At 41.7% G+C, this 21,104-nt stretch overlaps 1 protein-coding gene across 2 annotated transcripts in view; it reads left to right on the top strand.

The window, feature by feature from the left end:
- Nucleotides 1-1,301: 1,301 nt before the first annotated feature.
- The window catches only part of cpne3 (copine III), a 40,039-nt gene continuing 20,236 nt past the window's right edge, over nucleotides 1,302-21,104 (top strand). For both annotated transcript variants that reach the window (XM_084457696.1, XM_084457697.1), the window contains exons 1-14: nucleotides 1,302-1,374; nucleotides 3,135-3,272; nucleotides 7,688-7,867; nucleotides 8,190-8,264; nucleotides 9,222-9,293; nucleotides 9,403-9,483; nucleotides 10,393-10,482; nucleotides 13,491-13,589; nucleotides 13,729-13,815; nucleotides 15,561-15,620; nucleotides 18,309-18,442; nucleotides 19,166-19,220; nucleotides 20,025-20,076; nucleotides 20,210-20,343. In XM_084457696.1, coding sequence (XP_084313822.1) covers nucleotides 3,141-3,272; nucleotides 7,688-7,867; nucleotides 8,190-8,264; nucleotides 9,222-9,293; nucleotides 9,403-9,483; nucleotides 10,393-10,482; nucleotides 13,491-13,589; nucleotides 13,729-13,815; nucleotides 15,561-15,620; nucleotides 18,309-18,442; nucleotides 19,166-19,220; nucleotides 20,025-20,076; nucleotides 20,210-20,343 — 1,251 coding nt within the window. In that variant the 5' untranslated portion in view covers nucleotides 1,302-1,374; nucleotides 3,135-3,140. The remainder of the gene's footprint in view (nucleotides 1,375-3,134; nucleotides 3,273-7,687; nucleotides 7,868-8,189; nucleotides 8,265-9,221; nucleotides 9,294-9,402; nucleotides 9,484-10,392; nucleotides 10,483-13,490; nucleotides 13,590-13,728; nucleotides 13,816-15,560; nucleotides 15,621-18,308; nucleotides 18,443-19,165; nucleotides 19,221-20,024; nucleotides 20,077-20,209; nucleotides 20,344-21,104) is intronic.

Genomic DNA, 21,104 nt, shown 5'->3' with positions numbered 1-21,104 from the left:
AGGACCATCCTCACATTGACATCAAATGCAACATCATTCCTAGTTGTATCATGAAGCCGAGTCGATGTGTAGACACTTTTGCGATAGCCATTCCTCTCACAAAGACTGCACTCTAAGAGCAAAGTACTACAGAACCCACTATTCTGAGGATCTATGTTAATTTTAAGACCAGTCCCTGCACAATTAGGACAAATCAACCCAGTTATCAGCTCATTCAAACGTGCCACATGAATGATTAACCATTTCTGAGTAGCAGCCTCATCTCCCTGCTGCTCACTGGACATGCTAACGTTAGCCTCCTCTTGCTCACTAGACATGCTAGCACCGGCTAATGACAACTTGCGCGAAGAGGCACTTTTTGTCTCATAAATGTCATCCTTATCATCCTTTCCATCTGGTTTCCTGTTCAATCTTGCGAGCAAAAGCTGTTGTTCTTGTTGCTTTGTACGCTTCGAATACTTCATAGACGGCATTGTGACTAGAGGTTGAGAAATGCGGAAGCGTGTCACATGACGATTCTGAACCAATCACGTTCTCAGAAATCATCAACAGCCAATGAGATTTCACGATTAGCATCAAACCCGCCTTTGTATTTCCACGATTGGTTGCTGATACAAATGAAACTATCAGGTTTGGTTGCGGTAACATCAGGCTTGAGAGAGAGATCTCTCTAATGATATATGACATGAGCGGATCCAAAAGACGGCCGCGCTCTGGTTCGTTGCGAAAAAATGCTAACTTTTGGTGATTTTAGGAAGAATCTACAGACGCAAACAGACTAAATGAAGTAAAATAAACATCTAAATGCGTATTTTTGATGTTTTATTTCCACTAGTATGAAAGAAGACATGTTATGGAAGCAAACTAGCACAAAATCTCACATTTGACCAGGGCGTTGATAAACGATGTTTTCACCTACCGTGTCTCACCTTAAAAGAAAAAAGCAAATGTTATACAGCAACAAAAAAACAAGTTTGTAAATAAGTAAATAGTTTGATTGTTTGTTCCATGCCCATCATCATCACATGGCTGATGTAGGCTACTAGGGTTGCACTGTAAAAAAAAAATTAAAGAAAAGTTTGTAAATATGTAAATAGTTCGTTTGTATTTTCACCCCCCCCCCCTCACTTGAATCCTGGGGGCTTGGAGGGAAGGAGTGACAACCAGACAAATGCTATCTATGGTGCGCTGGCTTACAGCCACGCACAAAAACGAAGCGAATCTCGATATGGGGCTTCATCAGGACCTGCCCTGCTCGACAAACGCCTCAGAACTTCGGTCTCATACGATACGTAACATCACTACCGCCCAGCTCAGGGCGATATCCTTTTCCCTTTTTAGAGAGACGTGCCATACTGCTAGAGACGAACCTAGGTAAGAAATGGGTTAACGTTAGCTAAATGATGTTCAAGAGGGGATATAGCTAATTGCTATCTAGCTAAATTTGATAGCTATAGCACTTCTGTTTAGCTAACGTTAAACGAAATCGAGTGAGCAGTAATAGGGGTCTCGTGGCTAGCACTAGTTAGCTAGCTAATTAAATCTATTAAGATTTCAGATTTTAACGCATCACTAAGTAACTATGACTATAGTATCCAACTAACATAGTATTTGCTAGCTACTGTAACATTACGTAGATAGCTAGCCTAGTCAAGTGAGTCGGTGGTGTATTGCAAGTTTTCGGGACAGAACATTTATGTTAGCCAGCTAGGCTATAGCTAGATAGTCTAACGTTAGCTTTGAAATGTAAGCAGTCGAGGTGCGTCTATGTTGTCATAGCACTGTATAGGCTATGAACATTATACTAAATAATTAACATTACGTTAGCTCAAATTAATCGGTACAAATTGTCTAGACACAACGGTTTAACTTAGCTAACGTTGTTAACTGACAGCTAGCACAACTTGTGTAACGTATAGCTAGTCAATACAGCCTATCGTCCACACCCACTAATTTGAATCGCTGGTTAGCGTCCAGTCACAGTTTCCATTACATGATGCCTAGAAGTGAGTGATTGGAAAACAGTTCCCACTTGTAGCTAGCTAATATATGCTAGCTAGTTAGCAGCTTGTAGAAAGGATAGGTTTACGTGCGTTTGTGAAGAAACAAACTAGTCCATGCCTGCGCCATATGTAGGTCCCTCATCCATTTCCTGCTGATGTCTCTTTATCTTTTTAGCTATACTCAGTCTTGCGCCTACGCTTTGCACTGGAGCTTGTGACGGCCTCAGCCTTTGTGACTCTGAGCATATCTGCTTCCCTCATTGCATTTACAGTAATAAATGTGCTCTGCAGCCACAGCCTCTCCATTACATTAAGTATGGCCGAGGCACCCTCATTGAAAGTCGAAATTGCCATGCTAGCTGCTGCTTCAACCCTGTTTCTCCCTACAAAGACTGTTTTTGGACACCGTGCCCATATAACTGAGTTGAGACACTCGTTTGCATTTTGAGTGCCTCCGTGCTGCATGCGCTGCAGCAGACTATCGCTCGACATGCGGTGGTACACTGGGATGAGCTTCTGCCCCACCCCTTTTAAAAAAAAGTTGCGAGCATGGTGTTCATGGCTCTCAGGTGGTTGATCATTTTCCTCGGCTTTCCTATACCAACACCAGGAGGGGCTGCACCTGGTGTGCATGGGGTTGTCATCAGTGGACATACAGTGAAGCAGACTACCCCATATTGCCTCCTTCATGTTGTCCACTGAACGCTGGTTATTGAGAATTGCCCCCCTGTAATAATTTTGTAACATTTTGCATTTTTTGGCAGTCAGCTTACCTACACCCTTTCCCCCTAACTTCTTCTCTGCACTTATCTTCCTCAATGCTGTACCCATTCGCTTGTGGGCGTGATTAATACACTCTAACTTTTCTATTGCATGCCCAGGATATGGGTTCAGTCTAACCACTTCCCTAAATGCTGCAATGTCCCCATCTGACAGCATCTCTGTGTACGGCAGCTGGTCTTTCTATCAAATCTGTGATGTAGAAGGTAGGCTTGCCTTTAACTAGCAGCCAACCTCTCTTAATGCGCACACTTTTTTGTCAGTAACTTCTTTTATATCTGTGTTGGGCAGGGAGGTTCTGGTCTGTTCGTGTTATTTTCATATGTGCAGGTTTGTTTTTTTCTGTCACAGGCTGACATGGCTGCACAGTGCGTAACAAAGGTGGAACTGACGGTGTCCTGTGAGAACCTGCTGGACAAGGACATCACCTCCAAGTCTGACCCTCTATGTGTACTTTACATGAACTCCTCTGGGTCCCAGTGGTATGAGGTCAGTACACCCCACATTATCACACTGACCTGAGGTTATAGGGATGTCAGGAAAAACGACACTTCGATTCCGATCCGGTACCAAGTTTTACAAACAGATCTGATCTCCATTTATTTCACATTGGATGGTATCAATGGGACCAGAGCAGAATTGCATCATGCCATGCCTCTGCAAGAAGAACACGAAACAGATCGTCATGGTGATGGCAGCACCTCAACACCTGCACTAGACGACAAATAGAACAGCAAAAGTCATTAAATGTCCCCTATTATGACAAACTATTTTTTTCAGTGCTTGTGCACATATGGTCTCTGATGGGCCTAACACAAACTGTGAAATAAGAAGACGAAGTACTTTTTTTGTGGGCAGCCATATCCAGGGACGTGATTCAAGAAGCCATTTATATTTGCCTTCTGTTCTGAATTATACAGCCCCCTATCTGAGAGATTAAAGTGAATGGTTAACATGGTGTTCAGAGATCACAGACCTCCGCCCATGAATGCATTTTGTGGCTCTGTGAGTGCTGTAGGACGGAACGCTTGGTGAGAATGAGAGGATTTGTCGCAACGGACCGCCGGTGCGATATTCCTGTCACGGTGACCTTGGTCTTGAATAACTATCACCTTTTTAGTTATTCTAAGTAACCTTAAAAAGCTACTTATAGCTAAATTAATTAAGAGTTTTATCCTTTAGCCGGTTCAAGGTTGAATTAGTTCTGGTTTTGGTTTGATACGGAATCCTACAATATCCAAATTTAATAAGGTCACTACTTCTCACTTCCAAGACTTATAAACAGTGAATCCTATTCCTTTCGTGATGCTAAAACATCTCACCACTTGTGATACCTATTTTAGTCACTAGGATCTAGATAACCCTTTTTGATAGGTGCTTATCTGACTCTTCAAATATTTTTTTAACAAGAATCGATCCTCACTGTTGTCAGACATACCTTTTGGTTTCTATTCTAAACAGACATATTGAACCATCTACTCCTTGAGAAAATTATCTGAGAGAATAGTCTATTTCACTGTTCCTACCCAATTCTATCCTCTGACTAATGCTTGGAAAGACCGCAGACCCGGCTTGATGGACTTTAATGCGCTAATTCCAACTATGGTCTTTGGCTCCGCCGGTGAGGATTGTAAAGGGCCTACTTTTAAAATACCACCACTCTAAGTTGTCGTTTGGTAATGTCGTTCGCTCGTGGAGCTCTCTCCGGTGCTCACCTTATCTCACCCGAAGGTTAAGGTACAGCGAGAGGACACCAGCTTGTGTTAACGGCCTCGATTGAGTTCTTGGCTCTGCTCACATCGAGATCACAGTTTGTCAGGTGCCAATGCAAGGCGTATATGCTTCCTCTTTTGGTGTCTGTGGTTAGTATGTGATACTCATCAGCATCACTTTTGACCACAAGTCCCAGAAGGCTTAATGGTGCTAGTAGGGCTACTAGTGAATACCTAAACCAATAGGTCACTCACCCTTTTGTTGAACGTGCTGTTACAGCTGAGAGGAGGCAGTGCTGGATGGAGAAGGATGTCCCAAAACTTCTTGTCTTTAAAAAGTTTTATTTAAAATTATAGAAGTTTACAAAATATGCCAACACAGGGCACTTAAATCTAACAAGTAAAAATAAGGATTGACACGCAGTTCAATCAAAGTATAAAAAAAAGCAGTTCTGAACAAAGTTTTCAGATGGGTTCTTTCACAATCTTATTATTACACGCATGCAACAACAGATCAAGAGAGAGACAGACACCCTAAGCTAATCATGCAGCATTTATACTATTCTAAACAGTCTGAGCCCAAGCAGTTTGTGGTCAGATAAAACCATACCTACGTCAATTATTACATCAGATAAAATTCCAATATACATCAGATTAACACATTAAACAAAACTAAATTTGGGCATAAAAAGTTTCATATCTACGTTTGTGAAACCATGTCCGTGCGTCACTCACGCCACTCATACGTCATTCAACCTCCCTGCCCCCTGTCTATCTACGTTTGTGAAACCAGGCCTGCGTATGTAAGAACGTCACCCACGCTTTTCATGCGTCTGTGACCTTGCTGTCCCCCTATATACCTACGTCAATCAGACCAGATATATAGACAGTCAATAGTTCATCGAAACCACCGAAATGCGTCAATCATAGATGGCAGTCAGACAGTCAAAAGTTCATCAGACGCTCTAAATACGTCAATCATAGATAGACAGTTAAGAGTTCATTACTTGCGTCAATCAGTCATCACACGTGCATCACTTGCAAGAGAAAAAAATTCCCCTATAGCATAAGGCATACATGACCTAAGGCTTCATGCGTATATGAAACTAACACCTTTCTTCACTTGCAAAAGAAAAATCCCCCTTTCGCATAGTTCTACAGGAAGCACCATATTTAGAAGCTACAGTATGCAGACAGAAAGACAGACAGAGACAGAGACATGAGATGAAATCTAAGGTCTAAGGTCAAAATGGACTGTGAATGGCCACTCGTTCAACAGTGCGCACGTACGTGCGAGCAGGATGTTTGGTATTTCTGCATTCGTTAGGTCGAGAGCTTTATGCCAGTCCAAACCCTGTGTCCCTGTGACCTTCCCATGTTGAGATGTCGAGGCTAACCGAAAATATTACCCCCTCGCCCCGCACTGTTGCTGGGGCGAAGGTAACTAACTTTAGCAATAATTTAATAAATACCATATTCACAAACGTCCTGCTGCATTTGCATTGTTTGAGCTTCTGGAGGAGCGGATGGAGTAGGGGTGAGGAACAGCAGTTCATTTGCATTAAAGGGAGAGAGACAGAGAAAAACTTGCCAAGCCATGACATTGCAGCCACTAACGTGAATGACAACTGAAACTGCATCCACTAACGTTAATGACTCTGCAGCCATTAACTTTAATGACAGCTGACACTGCAGCCTCTGACGATATTGACAGGAAATGACAGCTGGGCACCCAGAACACAACATTTCATGTTGGAAGTAGTATTAGCTAGCCTAAGGATGATGGACTTAACAAGCTGTGTCTTAAAGGAGTAGTAAAGGGAAAATGCATGTTTAGCCCTGTTTTAAGGTTACTTATGATCATATACAATGGTTCAGATCAAAACATTGACAAAACTAGCACTTTTGAGAAAGTCTGATAATTGCTCTACCACCGTTTTGGTCATACAATGGATGTGGGTGGGCACCTTGAAAAATCATTCAAAAAACATGTTAAACTCTCAATTTCAAAGACGAGAAACTCAGCGAGGTATTCTGACATATAATTCGCCATAAAGTAAGATTCTAGTTCACCTGGAAAGGCTTTTTTAAATATTTAGCTACCGTAAGTAGTTCCGCTTCCTGAATCCCCTCTGCGGATTGATCTACACATCTACAACGGTCGCTTCAATACAAGTCAATGGATTTCATAAAATGATCAATAAAACCCTACAGGATTCATACTTTGCGGCGAATTTGATGTCAGTACACTAACGGACACCAATTACCCCCTCGGTGAGCTTCTTGTCTTTGAAATCGAGAGTTTAACATGTTTTTGCACGATTTTCAAGGTGCCCTAAGATTAACACATTCCTATGACCAAAACGGTGGTAGAGCAATTATCAGACTTTCTCAAAAGTGCTAGTTTTGTCAACGTTTTGATCTGAACCATTGTATATGATCATAAGTAACCTTAAAACAGGGCTAAACATGCATTTTCCCTTTACTACTCCTTTAAGTACAAGGCTGATGTTCTTACTTTTAGGTTTTGCCATCCACTGCAGAAATCTAACAGGATTGAGAGAGTCTAATAGGAATCTCTAGGTAGGCGGTGCTACTTACTTAGTCTAAGTTAGTAGTAGCTAGCCCAATGGTCATAGGAAGTTGTTAGAGCTTTTTGGACACTTTTTTTATTTTATTCTCTAGCAAAATGATTAACAGTTGGTTCATAGTCATTCGGCCGACAATCAGATTGCCAAAACTGTAGACGTTATCTTTCAACCTGAATGAAGTTGCTCACAGCGCACTCAAACGAATGCCTGTAATTTGTAGCGTACACAATACAAACTTTTTTTATGCAGTGGGGAATTCAAAGGAATGTGTTAATCTTAATTTACAATAACGATTAATATATGATTCATTGTGCAGCCCTAGTTCAGAGCTTTTGTTTGGTTTGTTTTGGTTTAGCAGTGTGACACACTTTAAAAAGTATTTTTTCGTGACATGGGCCCACCTGGTTAAACCTTAACCCAAAAACCGGAATGTCTAAATCATCATAATTGCTAAATGACATTATTTGATGTTTATCAATGTTACAGTTGCTAAAAGAGAAGTGTGTACGCCTAACTGCTGTTAAGTGTGTGCAAAAACAATGGCTTAGTTATCTAATGTGTTGTTCTGTGATCTATCCATGTGCAAAATATATGCATGCAGGTTGGACGCACAGAGAGAGTACAGAACTGCCTCAAGCCAAAGTTTGCCAAGAAGTTTGTGATTGACTACTACTTTGAAGTGGTGCAGAAACTGAAATTTGGAGTCTATGACATCGACAACGCAACGATCGACCTGAGCGATGATGATTTCCTTGGGGAACTAGAGTGCACCTTGGGTCAGGTGAGATCTTAATTTGGTCCCAAATAATGTTTCTCTCCAATGGCCCTAGCCATGTTGTCTCTCCAAAGAAAAAACTCCCTCCACAATTTATAGTACTGGTACCTCCCTGCTTCAACTGTTCCATGCCTGCACACACATCCTACTACCACTGTGGGATCTGTAATGTGTAACCTGAAACCAAACTTTTCTTTTGACTGTTTTGACTTGGGTTTGACATCAGATTATTTGTCATTCGAGACTGTTGTGTGCCTTATATGCTACATCACATGTGCTTCTTCTGTGTACTACATCACATGTGCTTCTTATGCGTCCCCCTTGGCAGGTTGTGTCCAGCAGGAAGTTCACCCGTCCACTTGTGCTGAAGAACAAGTCTCCAGCAGGAAGAGGGACCATTACAGTGAGTGCCATTTTAAAACAGCGGCTGCTGCACTGCTACAGACTACTGCAGCTAAAGGTCACTGTCCCTCCTCTCTAAAGGTCACTGTCCCTCCTCTCTAAAGGTCACTGTCCCTCCTCTCTAAAGGTCACTGTCCCTCCTCTCTAAAGGTCACTGTCCCTCCTCTCTAAAGGTCACTGTCCCTCTCCTCTAAAGGTCACTGTCCCTCCTCTCTTTGACACAAGGCTGCATTGACAATAGCTCATATTTCAATACATTTTAGAACATTTTATGTTCAGCCCTATATGTACAGAGTTTTATTGATAGGAAATGTAAAAGGCTGAATGATTAGTATGATCGGCATTGCCCAGGTTAATTTGCCATGTGTTGCATGAGATTGAATTGAAAAGGAGCAGCTCTGGCTCAGGAGGTAGGGGTCGGCGGCTCAAATCCTGACTCCTCCTGTCAACATGTCGGAAGTGTCCTTGGGCAAGACACTGAACCCCAAATTGCTCCTAGTGAGCAGGCTGGCACCTTGCATGACAGCTGCCATCATTGATGTGTGAATGGGTGACTGAGGGGCCATATAAAGCACTTTGAATAAGTGCAGTCCATTTACAATTGCTCATTGCTGTGAACAATAGTATGCGTAATGAGAAAAGCTCTCTGAGGGGTGTTCCTGTCTCTGCTTTTCCACAAATTGTTCACTCATCTCAAGCCCAAAGGCTACAAATCTATTGTTAGAAACCACTTACTAACTGGTTAAGCTCTTAGATGCTTGTTTAGAAAGGAAATACACTTATGAGTTGGTGAGTAATACTGTAGTTCATTTGACTACCTACGTTGAGTGCACTTGTGCAATTGTAAGTCGCTTTGTATAAAGGCGTCTGCTAAATGACTAGTGTAAAGTAAAGGAACCACGGTGACTGAATAGACGCATCTAATTGTAGCCTCTTTTCCATTGTTCTTTCTTCAAAGATCAGCGCTGAGGAAATAAAAGACAACAGAGTGGCAAACTTTGAGGTGGAGGCCAGGAAACTGGACAATAAGGTGTGAGCTGTTTGGAAACACATTAACCAAGAATGATGTCAGAGGTATTTACTGTCAGATCTCTGAGGAAACAGAACTTAGTTTCCTGAATGATTGTTTTTTCTTTCAGGATTTCTTTGGGAAGTCAGACCCGTACCTGGAGTTCTACAAACAGACAGAAACTGGCTGGCAGCTTGCTCACAGAACTGAGGTGTGTACCACTACCTTACACACACAGAACAGGTGTGTACCACTGCATTACACACACACTCACACACATACACAGGTGGCCGGTTATTCGGACGCAGATTAAGCCTGTAATTATGCCCATAAAAATTACACTCAAAAAACATCAATGAAGATTTTCCACTGAATGTGCTTCTTAGTGCTTCCTAGATCAAGCTTAACCTGTGTTCAGGAAAAACAATGACTGTTTCTGTTCTAAACAACGTTTGCATGTTGAAAATTAGAGCTTACGACATTTTTGAGGGGGATTTATAAAAAAAAAAAAACAAGTGTGCCTAACGGTTTCATTCTATTGCCCCACACTGCTATTATTGCATCAATCATCAATTGATCAAGTGCTTTGCATAGTGGCCCTCTGCACTTCTACTGTCATTTCTGATCACCCCAATGATAACTGATAACCCTGCTTTGGTGATGGTACAAATAAAATCAAACTTTAAATAGCACATTTCATACACAAAGGCAACACAATGTGTAATGCGAGGGATGCGGAAGCAAAAAAAAACAGTTCACCCATTCGAGACAATATACTGTAGGAGAACTGTAAAAATTCTTCCCTGACCTCTCTCAACGAGACAAGCTTCTGGAAAATGGATAATGACAAGAGACAATGACAATCAGTTTACAATAGATCTGTTTACAATAAGCAGATTAATCAGAGTCAGATTGAATTATCGCATATTCCCTCACGGAGATAATGCAATTTCATTAAACTTTAGAGCTTGACTTCATTTGCAGTTTCTAATCTGAAAGAGGCATATATTATGACCAGTAGGAGTGTGAATGCTGCAAAATAATGATATTGAGTTCTGAAGCGTAGTCATCATGGTGATGTCTCTGTGTGATTGGTTGATTCTGTGGTCCTGTCATGTAGGTGGTGAAGAACAATCTGAACCCGACCTGGAGACCTTTCAGAATCCCCCTGCAGTCCCTGTGTGGAGGAGACATGGACAAAGCCATAAAGGTATACATACACCCGTGGACCCTTCATGTTGGTTTACCAGCTGATGTCCCTCAGCCCCAGAGACGGGTCGAGGGTCTTAGTATGCCCACACTCCAAAATAAGGCAGTCAGAATTGGATCTCAACATACATACATCTCAACACACACACATGTTGCACCAGCTGTGGCCACACCTCTATTGGAGCCCAGCTGCATTTTTTTCTCCAATTCACAATTTTAAGAAATTTCTGTAGCTCGACGTGGTTTTCAGAGTTTTCCTCATCGACTGATCGCTCTTGATTTATCACAGGGATATAGAAATATTTAAATGCTTGAAATTCACATATTGTAGCTTTGATTCAACATTTTCTTGTAATTTGTCTATAGTAGCAGTAAGTAGCAGAAGTAATTTTATGTTTTCAAAAATGTTTTGAAATGTAGAGTATTTGAATAGAGTATTTTTATGCACATGAACTAGCTATAACAAGTTTTGAGCGGTAGTGGGCATAGCTTGATCTTGGTGAATTATCTTTTGACACCCTAAAGCTTTCTTGTCAGGAGAGCAGGGAGCAACGCTGCAGGAGAAGTGAGTGTGTCCAACTCTGCCTTCACAGGAAGGGTGCAGTGAAACACACACACAGTGGTTCACAGTTACTGTCAACTATCAATTATATTGATGTCTCTCAAACTGAGGGTCTGTCACACTGGCTGAAGGAAAATGCATAATTTCTTTCCCAGTGCTGATTGCTTTGTAAAGCAACAAGGCTATATTTTTTTTACATGTCAGCAGGTGACATCAGATACTAAGCATGTAACGGTAACCGCGGTATTACGGTAACTGCAGTATTTTTTGGTCACGCGGTAACCTTGGGACTGGCTCGGTAAAACCATAGGCTAAACTCACTGCTCTGGACTGGTCAGATGCCTTAGTTATATCAAGCTAACTATTGGCATCTATGTGCTTATCGGTGTCATATTTATTCAGTTTGAGTAATTTATGAACGAGTTAGCTAACCACCTTTAGCTCAATTGGCTCAGTTGCTGGTTAGCGATGAGAGGCAGAGTCCCAGCCCAGCTGATAACCCTCCGTTGTGGGTTGGGGGGATGCAACGGTCGGCTGGGATCCTGCCTCTCATAGCTAACCAGCAACTGGTCACGTAGGACGCATGTTCAATCCACACTAGTCACGTAGCTTTCCGTTGCCCTGGAGGTCCACCCGTCTGTGAGCGCAACAGAGGATGCCTGGGATAATTCACTGAGAAATTTAGCGTTTTCCTGCTCATAAAGATTTGGCACGATCTTCTCAGCAAAGTGGGTGCGCGACGGGTGTAACGGGCTCGTAACGTGTCTCAAGCACATCCAGCATAGGTTTAAACCCCTCGTTTTGCACAACGGAATATGGCCTCATGTCTGCAGCTATAAACACCCCAGTAATACCTTTTGTAATAGCTTTAGCCTGGTTGGATTCTTTAGCTAAGGGCTGCTTAAATGCCATGGTGATGAGCGGTTGTTGAGCAGGAGGTTTTTCAAGCTCTTCAGCTCCTCCACTAGCCATGACTACCGCTGGCAGCGCCTGACTAGTGTGAACATGCGCCCTACGTGACCACGTCGCCTACATCCTTTTTATGTTTTATTATTTTTTATAAACCTATACGCGGACCACGTGCGTGCCGAACCGTAGAGAGATTTTCTGTAACTAGATGTCAGAACCATATAGCCTAGATCTGCACCCCCCCCCCCCCCCCCTCTTGTCCTCCCATCTTTTCTTTCCATTCTCTCCTTCCTCATCTCTTCTTTCTCTTCCTCTTCTGTCGTTTTTTATTTATTTATTTAAGACCTGTCACTTCTTTCATCCAGTCTCCTGCCGTAGAAGCGCAGCATCAGAGATCAGACCTGGGCTCTGCTCAGCCTCTTTCCCTCTTCTCACTGCTCAACACACCGTCTATACCCACAGACCTCCTCTATCACTGCTCAACACACCATCTATACCCACAGACCTCCTCTATCACTACTGAATAGTGGTGCAACGGATCATCGTTGATCCGTGATTGTAAGGAAAGCAGCAGCACTTTAAATTAAAAGAAAAAAAACTGTACACATCAGAAGTGTGTTTAATAAATGCAATGGTGTTTTTTCCAAAGTACAAATCTTCTTCCTCTTTAAATTTTGCGTTTTAAAACTGTGTTTAATACCGTGATATACCGTACCGTGGACCGTGATATTACTGTACTGTGAGTTTTTGATACCGTTACATGCTTATCAGATACAGTAAAAGACATCCACATAGACCAGTTGTGTTGGTGTGATGATGATGATGATACTTCTATCATTCTTTTCTTCTATCATTCCAGACTATTAGTAGGGGTGTCACGATTTAGATTCAAAATCAAGAATTGATACATTTTCATCAACATCAAATGTCAGCATTTTTTTTAAATTTGCGTTTTGCATCGGTTACTATAGCGCTCCCTATGGACCAATCAGGGTCATTCAGTCTGACATAGTTAATCATGGTCTGTAGTTGCATCATGCAAATTTAGAGCATTTTTGGTCAAGGACCTTTTTATTTGACCATTTCCAGGAAAAGAATACTAAAATAATAATATAACAATAGGGGTCCTTACAACCAGTGTGTAAATTATAAATGGTGTGATGATGATGGTTGTGTTTACTATTCTGGAGTCTAGTATTTAGGTGTGTTGATTTTATTCAAATACAAGTGACTTGTTGAGTGTTTTTCTTTACATTCAAGACTAACAGCAACGGCAAAACCATCAACGGCAAAACTGCTGAAAAAAAAAAGTTAAAAAAATCAGAATTGTGACTTAAAAATTTTAAATCAAATCGTGATTTAGAGAATCTTGACACCCCTATGTATCAGTATTGGCTATGTGTGTTTAGCCTACTTTTTGCAGTTTGAGATGTTAGTTTTGCGTAATTGAATGTTGGTATATGGTTATAGTATGGTTATAAAACTGCTGCTCAAGCTCAGTTGATGTTAGGTGAATGGTGTGAATCCTTTGTCATCAGGTGGAGTGTTATGACTATGATAACGACGGATCTCACGACCTCATCGGAACCTTTGAGACCAACCTTACTCGTCTACAGGAGGCTGCGCGCCACTCCCCGGTGAGGAGACGGATGGTGTGTGTGGTTGTGTGAATGGTGTGTGTGGCTGTGTTCACAGCTCACATGCTTGTCTTTTATATGGTAGATTTTAAGATCGTGATATTGATCATAACAAATATCCTATTCCTGTGCTTCCCAGGCTGAGTTTGAATGCATCAACAGTAAAAAGAAACAGAAGAAGAAAAACTACAGAAACTCTGGTATCGTGAGTGTGAAGATGTGCCAGGTATCTCGGGGGCCCCCTGATTAACGCATTATTATACCATGTAGACTATATGTCAGTCTCCTATATGCTGCACAAATCTAGATTACCACACCTGTATGGCTCAGTTTGGTTATAAATGTTAGATTTGTAAAGATAACATCACAGAAGACTTTTTTATTCACACCTTTGATAAAGAGATCATATAAAATAAACCAAAAAGTAATGAGTTTTATTGTATGCTCAAAAATACAGGAAATTATATTCTTTAAAAATAATGCATTGGCCTGAACCACAGTTGAAGGGTTCACAATTTTTTCCCAGAAGCATCAGGATTCACCCATTCACACCCGTCATCAGAACTCTGGTTTCATTATACTGTGGCAGTACACGGACATACTATACCAATGATGATCTGGTCTCCAGGATTCCCAAGGTTGCATTAGAATTAAGCAACAGCTGTTTTGCTTCAGTAGTACTGTACGTCCGGCCGCGGTTAGCTAGCCCACTTCACACTTCTTCAGGAAAAGTACTTTTATGTTCTAATTCCTTCAGATTCTTGTTGATGTCTGTGGACTGCTTTTTTGAGTTCAAACCCCAAATGTTTGCATGGATTTGATAAATAAACTGACTTTGATTCAAGTCTGGAGATAACCACTTCAGTACATTGATCTTGTCCTCGGTCAACTATTTCTTTGTTGCTTTGGACATATACTGTATTTGGGATCGTTGCCCTGTTGGAAAGTCCAACTGTGACCAAGGTGTAGCTTCCTGGCAGAGGGACCATGGTTTTTTGACTTATTGTCAAAACAACCCCAAAGCATTGAAGAACCACCACCATACATTCACTGTAGGCATGAGGTGCTTTTCAACACCATTTGTATTATTTGGATGGCAAACATAACACTGATGTGCATGTCCAAAAAGCTACATTGGCCGGGTTTCCCGATAAAGAATCTTCTTAAGGAACCCTTCTTAAGCAACCCTTTGAATGGGAGTTAAGAAGTACTTTGGAGTTAAGTGCCTCTTAACTCGTTCGGGAAACCCGGCCATTTTTGTTTCATCTGACCACAAGACACCAATTGTAGTTCAGATGTATTGTAGTCTGGAGAATTCAAGACACCCCTTTCTGTGAATTGTCTTCAAAAGAGGGTTCTTTCTTGCAACTCTCCCATAAAGGCCAGGTTATCCACTGTTCCAGTGGCCTTACATTTCTCCCAATAATTGACGACAGTGGAAAGCAGTGGCTTTAACTTGGTTTTGATTTTTGTTGTTGTAGCCATCTCTTGATCTATTATAGAGCACAACCTTTTGTCTGAGGCTTTCAGGAAGTTTTCTGCCTTTCACCATGATGATGGCTGACCACAGTATTTCAAACCTGTGCTTTGTACAGGAAACCATTTTAGGCCACTATATATTTTAGTTCCCTAACCTTTAAATGAACTTCAAATACTTTAAGTTGTATATTTATGAAGATTTGGTTTTGTTGGATTGTATTTAAAAGAATAGTTAGGGATGTGAATAATTAGGATCCAGGTATTTTGTGAAAGAAACAATTGAATAGTTGTATTGATATTGTAGGTTTGGAATTTTCTTTAATACTTTTATACTTTATTTTATACAGTTTTGTTCATCTTTATGAAGGGTGTAAATAAAACTACAATGCTTTTCTACCTTCATATTGTAGATTTTACATGCTAGTGTAATGTCTGGCGAATATTATAGATATGACCCAGTCTTCTCATGTTTTCTCATCATTCACTATACAGGTGGTGAAGGAGTACTCATTCCTGGATTACATCATGGGGGGCTGCCAGATCAACTTCACTGTGAGTCACGGTATATTGTCAAAATACCATGGTAAAATAAGCTTTCTAGATCAGAAATAAGATCACACTGGTGACTCCCTCTAGCTCTTTATGGTTCAAATCAAATAAAACTTTATTTGTATAGCGCATTTCAGCGCCAAATGCAGGTATATTTTTCATTTGGCGTGTATGTTTTGGAAGCCACCTGACACTTTGGCAGGTGATGTTTTTTGCAACAAAATATCAGCATTGATGGTTCTGTGCTAACAAAATATCAGCCTTTGTGGATCATAGCATGGACAACATTTTTGCAATAAATATCGGCATTGACGTAGCGCAAGCAAGATCAGCCTGGGTGGCTCATACAGCGCAGTGAGCTAGTGATGGGCATTCCGGCTCTCTTCAGTGAGCCAGATCATTTGGCTAAGCTCAGCAATAAGGCTCCCAAACGGATCTTCATTTTACCACTTGTGCCTTTCATATTTTAGCCAAATTTAGCACTGTTTTGACCTTGATCACAAAAATGATTCGATATAATTATACTAAACTCGGTTGACGTTATTAAACGTTTTATTTATACAAATCACTCAATCAAACGGAACACAATCAAACAGAACACACTTCCCAGCTCAATGTGGGAGCATACTGCTTCCTCCTTTACAGCAGCAGCTTTTTAAAGAGACACATTTCCACTTTAACGGAAAAAGCAGGTAGAGATGTCTTAAAACCTGGATAAATAAACCAAAACAACCTGCATCAAGAGATAACACTAGAAGATAAGTGGAAAACAATATTTTTGTCTTTGATCTATCCATAACAGTCAAATAACATAAATAACAAATAATAAATGCTCGGAGTTCCCGCACTCAGCCTTCTTTTGTTAGATGTCCGGTGCTCACAGAGAGGACTAAAAGTGTGAAAAGAGGGAGTCTTGAAGCACACGGATCATCTTTTAATTATAAACTTTATTTGGTGCGTTTCACCAACATTTCGAAGTCGAAACGTTGGTGTAACGCACCAAATAAAGTTTATAACAAATAATAAATATATTCAATAAAAATAGATAAGTATCTAACAACAACTATGTATTTATCAGTCTTGTATTAATTTACAAAAAAAAGAAATCGGCTCTCAAGTCGGGAGCCGGCTCCCATCGTTCACTAGACATCACAAGAGCCGGATCGTTTGCGACCGACCCATCACTACAGTGAGCGCACAAGTGAATGAACGGTGCTTGAAAAGAATACTTGGTGGATCTGCTTGTTGTGCATCGAAGGAAACGATCTGTAAAATTATTTGGGGGCCTATCTCAAGCCTACAAGGTAAAGCTTCTAGGCTACTAATTGGCTAACATTTCTGTTGTGTTCACATGTGAACCGGACGTAAACTATTCACAGCAAGCAAACTTGTCATAAGCTATGCTACGTTAGCTGACTGGGACTGTCTCGTGACTAGCTGACGTTAGCTAGCTAATGCAGCTAACCATTTTGTGCCAGACAGCCAAAACAAGCGTCACATATACTTGACATTGCTGGCTAGAATAACCAGTGTTGTGAAATACACTTTAACAACTGGTCAGTTGATATGTTGCACAGCAATCGAGCAGGACAATATCATTAGGGATATGTTGGGTAGCTAGCAAAGTCAGCTTGCCCAGCTGGTATGGTTATAGGCTCATTCCTATGGAATAGCTTAGTAGTTCGTTATTTAACAATGGGTTGGCTACTCACTAGATCAATATTTTCAGTGGGGGACAGGACTACAACACCACCTGTGCTGTGGAGCTGTGGCACCAGGAATCTGCTCTGACCACTGTTTTTATTCACCACCATGTCATGTTATTATGCAGATTAAATGTACTGTATGTCTACGCGACACAAAAAGGCTTTATAAATAATATTTCTTTGGCTGGTAAAAAAAAAAGGTTTGGCGGGTACAATTTTTCATCTACCATACATTTGGCTGGTGAGCTAAAAAGTTAATTTCGACCCCTGGATGCATACGTCCCACCATTATTCACCATATTCCAAAGGGAAGCAAAAAAACAGTTTCACCCAGGGGCCAGGAAGGTGAGCTGTAAAAATTCTTCCCTGACCTCTCTCAACGAGACGATCGAGCAAGCTCCTGGAAAATGTTTGTCTATTGGCTAAGAAGGAGAGGCAAGGCAAGTTTATTTGTATTGCACATTTCAGAAACAAGGCAATTCAATGTGCTTTAACTGAGACATTAAAAGCATCAAGACAAAGTGCAAGAAACGCATAAAATATAAGAACATTTTACAGAGCAATAAACATGGGCTAAATACTTAATATGAGAGACATGACTATCAGTAGTGTACAATTACTTAGAGATGTTGCCTACATGGTAGGCCATTTTGTGTTGGCAATCCCTGTAGTCTCTAATATGATATTTAACTGAATCATATAACAAAGCACAGTAAGCACTTACAGTAGCAGAACAGGCTCATATAGAATGCTGCAAAGCCGAGATGGGGAGACAGAAAGCAGAGAGCCAAGAGTAAAAAGGGTTTGGGTTGGCTGGGCTGGAACAGCTGAGGACACAGAGTGGGAAAGAGCTGGACACGAGGAAGGCAGGGGGCCTCTCCAGGATCCATGGAGAGCCATTCGGAAGACCTTGGCCGAGGACGGGGTGGGGGGGTTGAATCTCTAGTTTGCAATTCGACCGTTGTCTTGCTCTGTTTCTCTGTAGGTGGGCATCGACTTTACAGGGTCCAACGGTGACCCCAGGACCCCTCAGTCTCTGCACTATATCAACCCCCAGGGAGTCAATGAGTACCTGACTGCCATCTGGAGTGTGGGTCAGGTCATCCAGGACTATGACAGGTGAACATGCTGAAACACATTTAAGCTGTCATTGACACACAAATACACACACTAACACACTGATAATGGTCACGCAAAATCGCTGGCACTATTGTCGAAGGCTAAGGCAATAGGCAAATTATCAGGCCATGTTTAACAATTTTTCAGTCTCGTGTTACAGTACGTGCAGGTTTTGTCCTGTTTCGCCTGTCAGAGAGGAGTAGTTTCAAGAGGTGGTGGGCAGGGCTCGGGAGCAGGGACTTAACTTTGTAAACATAAAATATAAAAACATAAAAAATGGGTCTGGTAGTTTTTGCGTAATCCTGCTAACAGACAAACAAACTATGCGCTGTCGCTTGGGCGGAGGTAAAAATGACTGCGGGTCACATTATGGGTATTGTGTGTAGATTGATGAGAAATAATTTAATCCATTTTGTAATAAGGCTGTAACGTATTAAAATGTGGAAAAAGTGAAGGAGTGTGCAGACTTTACGGCTTGACCGTATGCTATGTGCGATGTATCATAGTAGGAGGTTTAATGTTAAAGATGTGTATAAGTATATATGCTATGTTTTGTAGTAGGAGTTTTAATGATAAAAAGCTGTATCTATGTATGCGATGTGCTATGTGTCGTAGTAGGTTTAATGATAAAAAGCTGTATCTATTTACGCTTTGTGCTATGTTTCGTAGTAGCAGGTTTAATTTGAACGAACACGTCCGTTTTTGTGCCTTTATCGTCTTCAGTGATAAGATGTTTCCTGCCTTTGGCTTTGGAGCCCAGATTCCCCCAACCTGGCAGGTAAGCCAATATTGGTAAACATAGTAATGTATGGGATATACAGTAGCTGCATTTGTAAACATAGTTATGTATGGGATATAGCAGTGTTTGTAAACATAGTTGGGTATGGAATATAGCTGTGGGGGCGGGGGGCGGCTATGGCTCAGGAGGTAGAGTGGGTCGTCCAATGATCATAGGGTCGGCAGTTCGAATCCCGCCTCCTCCTGTCCACATGTTGAAGTGTCCTTGGGAAAGACACTGAACCCCACATTGCTCCCAATGTGCAGGCTAGCACCTTCCATGGCTGCTGCCGCCATTGGTGTGTGAATGTGTTTGTGAATGGGTGAATGAGAGGCCTTCATTGTAAAGCGCTTTGGATAAAAGCGTTTTATAAGTGCAGTCCAGTCCAGCAGTGTTTGTAAACATAGCGATGTATGGGATATAGCAGTGTTTGTAAACATAGTGATGTATGGGATATAGCAGTGTTTGTAAACAGTGATGTATGGACTATAGCAGTGTTTGTAAACATAGTAATGTATGGACTATAGCAGTGTTTGTAAACATAGTAATGTATGGACTATAGCAGTGTTTGTAAACATAGTGATGTATGGGATATAGCTGGTTACATACCATGTTTTTAGGAAAGGTCTATAACTCACGGACAGCGGCGCGCTCAGTGGTGGTCTAGCCAGCCCGGCCGCCGGCGTACAGTCAAAACTATGCAGGCAGGAGAGTTGCCGCTGGTTGGCGTGTGCAGGCTTCTTACTGAGGCTGTTTTAGATCTTAAACATTGAAACATTACTGTATTTGATTTTTGTTTTACAGGTTTCCCATGAGTTTCCTCTCAATTTCAATCCTGCAAATCCATTCTGCACAGGTATGTTGTCAGCCAGGGCAAGGGATGGAGAGAATGAGCTTGCTAAACTTGTTGCTTAGTTGTAGTCATGGTATTTCTGACTGAGTGAGCGTGTTTGTGCATGCACTGCAGTCTTTGCTTGCATCTCCTGCAGGGATCGAGGGGGTGGTGGAGGCCTACAGAGTGTGCCTGCCCCAGGTGAAGCTCTATGGTCCCACCAATTTCTCTCCCATCATCAACCACGTGGCTGGTTTTGGCTTACAGGCTGCCCAGCAGAAGACTGCCTCTGTGAGTATTAGCTAACCCTAGCTAGCTCTAACCCTGACATAGCAGAAGACTGATTCTGTGACAACCATAACTATACAAACAGTTATGAATGAATTATCCGATCAGGTCGATACTGGCCCAGAACGCTGGATTAGAGATCGGAGGGGAGAAAAAAGAACACGAAAGCCTACTTTTAGATGACTCTCAATGCTAATTGAAAAGGAAAAGAAATGACAATTTTACACAGGCAATACAGAGGCAAATTACAGACAAAAATCACAACTCTCTTGCTTCCAATGACAAATAAACAAAATCTAAAAATGCCTCTGAATTCCATAACACATTTCTCACTGAATGTCCTCCACCTGAGGAGGGGCAGAGGAAGCAGCCTCTCGGATATGAACACAGGAGTGCCCTGAGATTTTGGCATGCTCTTTGGTTTGCCTTGGGGACTAAATTTTGAAAACCACTGCCCTAGATAACGGAATTAAACTGCGACATGATTGGGTAGGGGATGAACTAATCGCTGAGGACTCCCTCTACAGCAACCCCCATCTCGGAAAACAGCTACAATGGCAGCCTGTTCAGAGCCCGACAGTGCTTTCGGAACCCCGAGGTGAAGCCATATGTTATCCCGCTTATTACGCAGCCACTTACCAACGACATTAAAAACGCCGGACGGGGAACGCCGCTGTCATCGCAAGTTTAGCTCAAATGTCGCTTTGTCCTCAATGAAACCGATCCGTACACACCAACATTTAACCGATCCATGCAGTAGTAAG

The sequence above is a fragment of the Borostomias antarcticus genome (genome assembly GCF_949987555.1).
Source record: "Borostomias antarcticus genome assembly, chromosome: 2".
NCBI lineage: Eukaryota > Metazoa > Chordata > Actinopteri > Stomiiformes > Stomiidae > Borostomias > Borostomias antarcticus.
The sequence above is the reverse complement of the archived record's forward strand: the minus strand, read 5'-3'. Positions and strand labels throughout refer to the sequence as shown.